The 7,405-nt window shown below is 42.2% G+C and overlaps 1 protein-coding gene and 1 pseudogene across 1 annotated transcript in view; both read left to right on the top strand.

Moving 5' to 3' along the window:
• LOC111817208 overlaps positions 1–1,065 on the top strand; it is a 7,722-nt pseudogene extending 6,657 nt beyond the window's left edge.
• LOC101570006 (guanylate cyclase soluble subunit beta-2) overlaps positions 1–7,405 on the top strand; it is a 90,464-nt gene that overhangs the window by 74,834 nt on the left and 8,225 nt on the right. Inside the window, exons 14-15 of the mRNA XM_023717255.1 lie at positions 3,267–3,415; positions 3,815–3,961. Of these exons, the coding sequence (XP_023573023.1) occupies positions 3,267–3,415; positions 3,815–3,961 (296 nt within the window). The remainder of the gene's footprint in view (positions 1–3,266; positions 3,416–3,814; positions 3,962–7,405) is intronic.

Raw genomic sequence — 7,405 nt, 5'->3', positions numbered from 1 at the left:
GGACCTGGGCTAGGACTGGGTCTGGGGGTTCCCGGAAGTCGGCAGAAATTCCTACTGAGTGGGATGGATGGAGGAGGTACTGCGGAGGGGTGGGGGGCTGCCGGAGGGGGTTTGAGAGGGTCCGGCCCACGCTGCGCCTGGGCTGGGACTGGTCCCGCCGGCGCAGGGTAGCAGGAAACTCTCTGCACACTCACCGGACCTGGGCTTGGACTGGGTCTGGGGTGCAACTTCTTGAAGGTACTCATCAAGAAATCTGCACTATGTGGAGAACAAATTCATGTCCTGGGCTGTGGAGTCCAGGAAGAGTTTTGAGAAGGTTTTGACTCCAATATTAACAGCCGAGTGGAGTACTGTGATCTCTTCAGAGACCCCTTCTATTGGTCAAAAATGGAGAGGCTTTTCCTAGGCGACCCCTAGGAGCCTTAGGAGCCATGTGCAGGACAACACATCCCAGGCCTCTCACCATTGCTCTTGATTCACTCAGCTGGCTGTTGCTTCATTTTCCCTGTAACACATTCTGCCAGACTCTCCATGCTCTGTACTATCAGAATTCCTGTTGTGAAAGCTCTGCAGTAGAACGGGTGAATGTGCTGGGCCTGCTGCATGAAGAGCTCCATGGCCAAGGCCCCTTGGAGCACTGCGCAGTCTTGCTTAGGTTGACGTGACACTGGGTGGTACAGTGAGCCAAGCCTCAGCCCATATCCTCAATCGGAAGCCCCGACATCGACCAACTTATCAGACTCAGCAGTTTTCCATCCTTCCTGACTTCAGCCTGGATCTCCAAGAAGGATCTCCCCTACAGTTCCAGCCCCACCCAGATCCTCACACTTTCCTGGTGGACCCCAGAGCTCATTTGACCTTCAATCTTCACCCATCCAAGAAAGAAAGAGAAAGGAGAGATAGTCTCACTCTGCCTTTCCAGTTTAACTCTGAAAAACAACAAGCTCTGCTGTGCTCTGAGCCAAGCCAGGCTTCCAGCCACAACTTGTATGAGCCAGATGCTTATGACAACCTGGACCCTGAAGACCCAGATGATGACTTGTATATCTGAGTCAAATCTAACTGGACTGGTGTTGAGTGGGGAGCCTGGGCTCAGAACCATCGTCCTGCTTGTATTGGCCTTACCCTGTCCCCACCCACTCCCTGCCAGTCAGGGAACAACAGCTGATCACTGCAGAAAGTATAATGAGAATGAGGGCCTAGAATTAGGAAAAAGAACAGTAGCCCTTCTTTCTTAATATTTTTTATTATTAAAATAAACTCTGGGGCCAGGGAGGTACCTCCATAGTCTAAGTGCCTGCTTGGCAAGCAAAAGGACTCAGGTTCTATCCCTAGTACTGCATGCCCTACTGGCACCAGAACCAGGCACAGTGGCGCACAACTATAGTCTCAGTGCTGGGGATGCTGAGACAGGAGGATCAGTACAAGTCAGAGCTGCAGAGCAAGACCCTGTACTAAATAAATAATTTTTAAAAAAGAAAGAAAAGGACATTGTCTTTGGCTATGATGTAGTGAATGCAATACAAATAGGCAAGCTAAGAACTTGTCAGAGTTCAGGGAAGTGAAAATCTGGGCCTGAACAAAGGCAGCACAGGAAGAGCCAACAGGCTTTCATCCTGACCCAGTAAAGAATATCAGAGACCATGTAAGTGAATAATGTGAGCTTTCCAGTTTAGGAACATGTGGTGCTTTCCAAAGACACAGCACAAAGAAAAGCAGGCCTGATGAGAGACTGATAAGGTCAACTTAGAGCTGTTGAGTTTGAGATATCTGTGAGATACAAACCATAGCAAGAACATCAAGTATTTAGGAGTTTTAGGGAAGGTTCTAGATTGGAGCTATAAGCCCTGGGAATGGCTATACTGTGGGCCAGTAGAAGATTTAATACAAGATAAAAAAAAATAATAAGAACACGAAGAGAGAATTGGTAGACCAGAAGCCAAGGAAACAAGAAAGTTACATGAAAAGGAGATTACTATCAGAGGTATAAATGATTTAGAAGGTACCCAGGGGTGTTTAAGGAGTTATTAACTCACTCAGTCAAATATTAGTTGAGCATGTACCCACACCAAACTATAGGGGAAGTGGCGGTGAACCTACAGCGTATGTGCTGCAGCAACATATTTGTATCATTGAAAGCTCTAAAAGACCCACTGTCACTGAGCTAGGGATACATAAATGTTTTAAATGTCTCATGAAGTTCACTATCCCAATAGCAAAAGTAGAAAATAGCAAAACAAACACTGCCATTTAGAAGGTATGTTTCATAAATCTTCTAGAGTAGAGGACACGTGATCAGTCTAAGAGGATAGAGCCTAAGGCAGTGGTGGCCAACTTAGGGCATGCGGCACAGCATTCTGTTTGTTATCAACAAAAGCTCTGACAGATTTTCTAGCACTAGGCTAGGGATTGTTTTTAAAGATAGTGTTCAAGAAAGTTCTCAGTGAGTGGGCTACGTTTGAGGTATGAACAGTGTATATATTTGAGAAGCGTTTGTCAAGCAGAACACATGACATGTGAAAGGCCTGAGGGGAGGATATGCTTAGAATGCTGGAGAAACTGCAAGGAGGTCAGTGTGGCCAGAGTGCAGTGGGCCAGAGGGACAACACTGAGACATGAGGTCAGAGAGGTTATAGGAAGGAGCAGTAGTCTTCTTTGTAGGACATGGTAAAAATTTGGGGTTATATTCTAAGTGTGATGATAGTCATGGGAGAGTAAAGGGAGAAGAGTGGGGATCAGACCTAACAAGTTATCTGGCTGCTGTGTGGAACTTAGTGTGAGTGAGGACCAGAGTGTAAGTTGTACATGAGTTAGGAGGACATCATAGTTGTCCCACCACACAAAACAAAGAAACTCACCACTTCATGGTAACCAGTCTAGATTTTCTATAGTTCAGTCTGGGCCTGAATCTACTTTTGGGTGCCATGTCTGTCATCCTATAGCACTTCTCATATCATGCTAGAAGTATTTGTTCACTCTTAGGCCTCTGTCAGTAGGCTGGGAGCTCCTTAATCATAGGGGCCTTGTCTGCTTGTTTCATAGGCCATGATTCTTCTCCCATGATGACTAGTTTATAGCAGGAACTCAGTAGATCTAGGTCCACAACAGGTACTTCATGGATGTCTATTGAGTGACAGTGAATGGCATCCAGCTTCTTTTCTCCAAGGCATTAGAAGGTTGGATTCCCAAAGGCTAATTGAATCCAGAATTTATGGAATTGTTATTCTATATATTTGGCTATCTCTGATACCTAATTTCTATTGCAGGAGAATTTGAAACCTGCACTATCCTTTTCAGTGATGTGGTGACATTCACCAACATCTGTGCTGCCTGTGAACCTATCCAAATAGTGAATATGCTGAATTCAATGTACTCTAAGTTTGACAGATTGACTAGTGTCCACGAGGTCTACAAAGTAAGTGTCTGTGTAGTGTGAAGTGTTCTAGGACTCAGGCAGGACTTGATTTAGTGTGTTCTTTAGATTATGTACTCACTAATCATGAGTTTGGTATTGATGAGAGTGGGGTGAAGAAAGAGACAAAAGGAATTATAAGTGTCTAGGATAAATAAGGTTTGATCCTCACCATCATTAACTATCTAACTAGCTAATGAACTAAATAGAAAAAGACTTCTTGACCTTGTTTCCAAGTTATGTTTCTTCTTACTTCTTCTTTCACGCTCCTCATACCTCTAGCAAATTATCCCCATATTGTTTAATATGGCCCTTTTGTCAATATATGAAAAATGGAGAGCCTATTTGGTAATGGGTTTAGGGCACAAATGAAATCCTCTGAATGTCATTTTTTCCTGGCAGGTGGAAACAATAGGTGATGCCTATATGGTGGTTGGTGGTGTTCCGGTGCCCATTAGAAGCCATGCTCAAAGAGTGGCTAACTTTGCCTTGGGGATGCGAATTTCTGCAAAAGAAGTAATGAATCCTGTTACTGGAGAACCCATCCAGGTAGGGAGCAAGTGAGTAATTCGATTAATGCCAAATATCTTACTCTACTTTTGCTTGATATTCAAAAGTAGAGTTCTAGTCTGATTAGGAGGTTACTGGGTATGTTACCATAATTCAAATGGGTGAGTTCTGCAACACTTGTATTCTCTTGCCTATATTCCCAGGAAACAGAGATATTAAGAAAAATATTGCAGTCTCAACTTCTCTTAAATTTCAGGAAAGTTCGGGGTGCCTGAAGTTTTCCCATGATTTCCTGTAACCACTTTATGTCCACAATTCAGGATGGTGCTGAATACCTCTCCCAGTTTACACTGTAGAGTGCAATCCATCCTGAAATTCTTCCCATTTGGTAATTCCTGAATTCTTCTTAAGTTTCAACATGTGATTCAGGTTTACTGAATAGCCAAACCTTCTCACTCAGGAATTAATGTGTCCCAGCATGCTGTTTGACAGTTCAGAACTCAAACTGAGGTATGAAGCTGGCTTTAGCATGCAGCCCAGGCATCATGGTGTGATTAGGTATGGAGAACCACTTTCCTTCTACCACATAGCCCTCTCACCATTCTCCTAGGAAGCTATTCTTCCAAGCAGGGAAGTTTGTTCACATGATGAAAGTCACATGGTCTGGAGATGCAAAGTAACTGTCCTCTTTCTTGGCTCAGTAGAGCCTGATCTTCCCACCTCCTCTGTCCCCAAGACTTGGGACCATGTCTCTCTGGTTTTTTACACACAGCTTTATCCTCAGCCTCTATTACTCAAAAGTTCAACTTTGTAGCCAACTAAAAATAACTACAACTAATTGTAAAATGGAATATGATTTTCCCAAGTTATAACTCTTTGCAAGATATACTGGAAACATACTCTATTCTTACTACAGCAATTTGGAAGCTGAGAAATAGTGAAGATCCTAGCTACAGGGTCCACACTATTTTTCTAGTAAAAGCTATCTTTAGGTCTGCAAGGAACAAAGCATCACAGTACTCAACTTGCTGGAAGAACACTGTATTCATGTGTTGAATGAAAATCTCAGTGTATAAATAACAATTTTGAAAGGGAAGTAATCAAAGGGCAGAGATAAAAAGATCAGATAAGAGATGAATTTTTCAGATAAAGGGCTCTAATATGCCACTAAGAATCCAGAATAACTCAAAAGTCCTAAAAGATAACCAAATGTGCCATATAATCCCAAAACTTATTCTGAAGGTATAGTAGTAAGTGTAGAACAGAACTGGCGGGAGGATAAATAAATAGGTCACTGATATAACAGAGAGTATTTAGAAATAGACTACATATTAAAAGTCAATTGAAGGACTGGCAAGATAGCTCAGGGGATTAAGTGCCTGCTTAGGCAAGCGCAGGGACCAGGCCATGCCAGCCCTGCCTCCAGGGCACACTGAGAAGGCAAATGAGTCAGGGCATGGTGGTGCACACCTGTAATCCCAGCACTGGGGAGGTAGAAAACTGTGGGAGGCTCAATAACTCCAGGCCTCCAATCCTATTGCAAGTGGGTTTCCGGGTTCCTCTTCCCCTACCTCTGCTGACCTAGGTTCCTAGTTCTTACCCGCCTATTTCCCGTAAGTCTCCTGCTATGCCCAGGAGGTGGAACTTCCTGTCATAGCCCGGTTGCCTAGTTACTCGCGCCTTTTACCCGCCGCTGTCATTTCCCTATGCCTCCACTATATATACCCAGCACCTCCCCTGAATAAACGAGACTTGATCAGAATCCTGTCTTGTCTCCATTTCTCACGTCTCCTGTTCTTTGTCCCCTCCTCAATTCCCCGCTCCTCTCCCAGGTGACCTTTGTTGACTGACCCGCTGGTTTGGGACAGAAAACAGGAGGATCCCTATGAGTCCGATCTGCGATCCTGTACCAAAAGTCCGATCTGTAGTGAGGCCCTGTACCAAATATATAGATGAAAAAAAGAAAGTCAATTGATATAGGATCAAGCTGCCAAATCAATTGAGTGGAGAAACAAAAAAAATTTTGAGGAAATGCTTCTGCTGTGATAGAATATCATAAGGAGTGGACATTTTCTACCTCACTTCAGATATGAAAAATAATTTTACTATATATTATGAATAGTCATAAAACCTAGATTCATAAAACTTCTTGATGGAAGCAGAGAAGATAGTTTTATGGCTTTGGGCAGACAATGACTTCTTAGCACACAAGGTACTAACCATAAAAGGAAAAATCCTGTTACATTTTATTGTTGCAGGCTGAAGAGTATCCCTGAAAATCCATGTTGGAGGCTAAGTCCTCAGAACTGCAGAACATGACTGTTTAGACAGAGGGCATTCAAAACAGTGATCAAATAAAAATAAGACCTTAGGCTGAGGAGACAGCTCAGAGGTCTAAGCACCTGCTTGGCAAGCACAAGAGTCTGGGTTTGGTCCCTGGTACCACATGCCATACAGGCCCTGTCCCTGGGCACTGAGCCAGCCACCAAAACTGGGTGTGGTGGTGAATGCCTGTAATCCCAGTGCTAGAGAGGCTTAGATAGGAGGATCACTATGAGTACAAGCTGCATAGTTAGACCCTGTATCAAATAAATAGATAAAACTTTTTTCAGAACTCTATAATTTTTCACTGTATAGATCTTTTATTTCCTTTGTCAAATTGATTCTAAGTATTTCATTTTTGGGGGTGTTATTGTGAAGGATGTAGTTTATCTCTCAGTGTTTGTTGTTTGCATACAAAAATGTAATTGACTGTTGACTTTGTATCCTACTATGCTACTGAATTTGGCTATTAAATCTACAAGTCTTTTGGTGGAGTTTTTGAGTCTTCTATCTAGAGTATTATGTTATGTGCAAATAATGATAATTTCACTTCTTTTTTTCCAATCCTTATTCCTTTTATTTCCCTCTCTTGTCTAATTGCTCTGGCTAATGTTTCCAGAACTATATTGAATAGGAATGGTGACGATGGACACCCTTGTCTTATTCCTGATTTTAAAGTGAAAGCTTTCAGTTTTTGTCCATTTAGTGTGATGTTGGCTGTTGGTTTGTCATAGATGGCTTTTATCAAATTGAGGTAACATCATATTGCCTTCCTAGTGTAAGAACCTGCCTCCCTAGTGTAAGGACCTGAAAGAGTTCTGAAAGGTACAATGAGAACTGTGAAAAAGAAAGAAATGGTTCCAGGGAAGGAACAGGAATGAGGGAAAGGAGAAAAGAAATAAGGAAAACAATTAAAAGTAAAAAATATATATATATTAGCTTGGATAATTGTCTTGTTGATTCCGCTGGTCTAATGAAAGGAATAGTTAGTGCTTAAATTTTTAATAGATTTTTTGACCAATAATACAGGCTTACATCTAGTAATTTGAGCAACTAATTTGAAGACAACAATATGCAATATAACAAGTATTATTGAATTACTATCATTTTGTTTAGTGATATTCTGTATTGTTTCTAATGTCTTTTGGTTTTTTTTTTTTT

This window comes from Octodon degus, unplaced genomic scaffold (genome assembly GCF_000260255.1).
Source record: "Octodon degus isolate 3935 unplaced genomic scaffold, OctDeg1.0 scaffold00051, whole genome shotgun sequence".
Classification (NCBI taxonomy): domain Eukaryota; kingdom Metazoa; phylum Chordata; class Mammalia; order Rodentia; family Octodontidae; genus Octodon; species Octodon degus.
The sequence above is the reverse complement of the archived record's forward strand: the minus strand, read 5'-3'. Positions and strand labels throughout refer to the sequence as shown.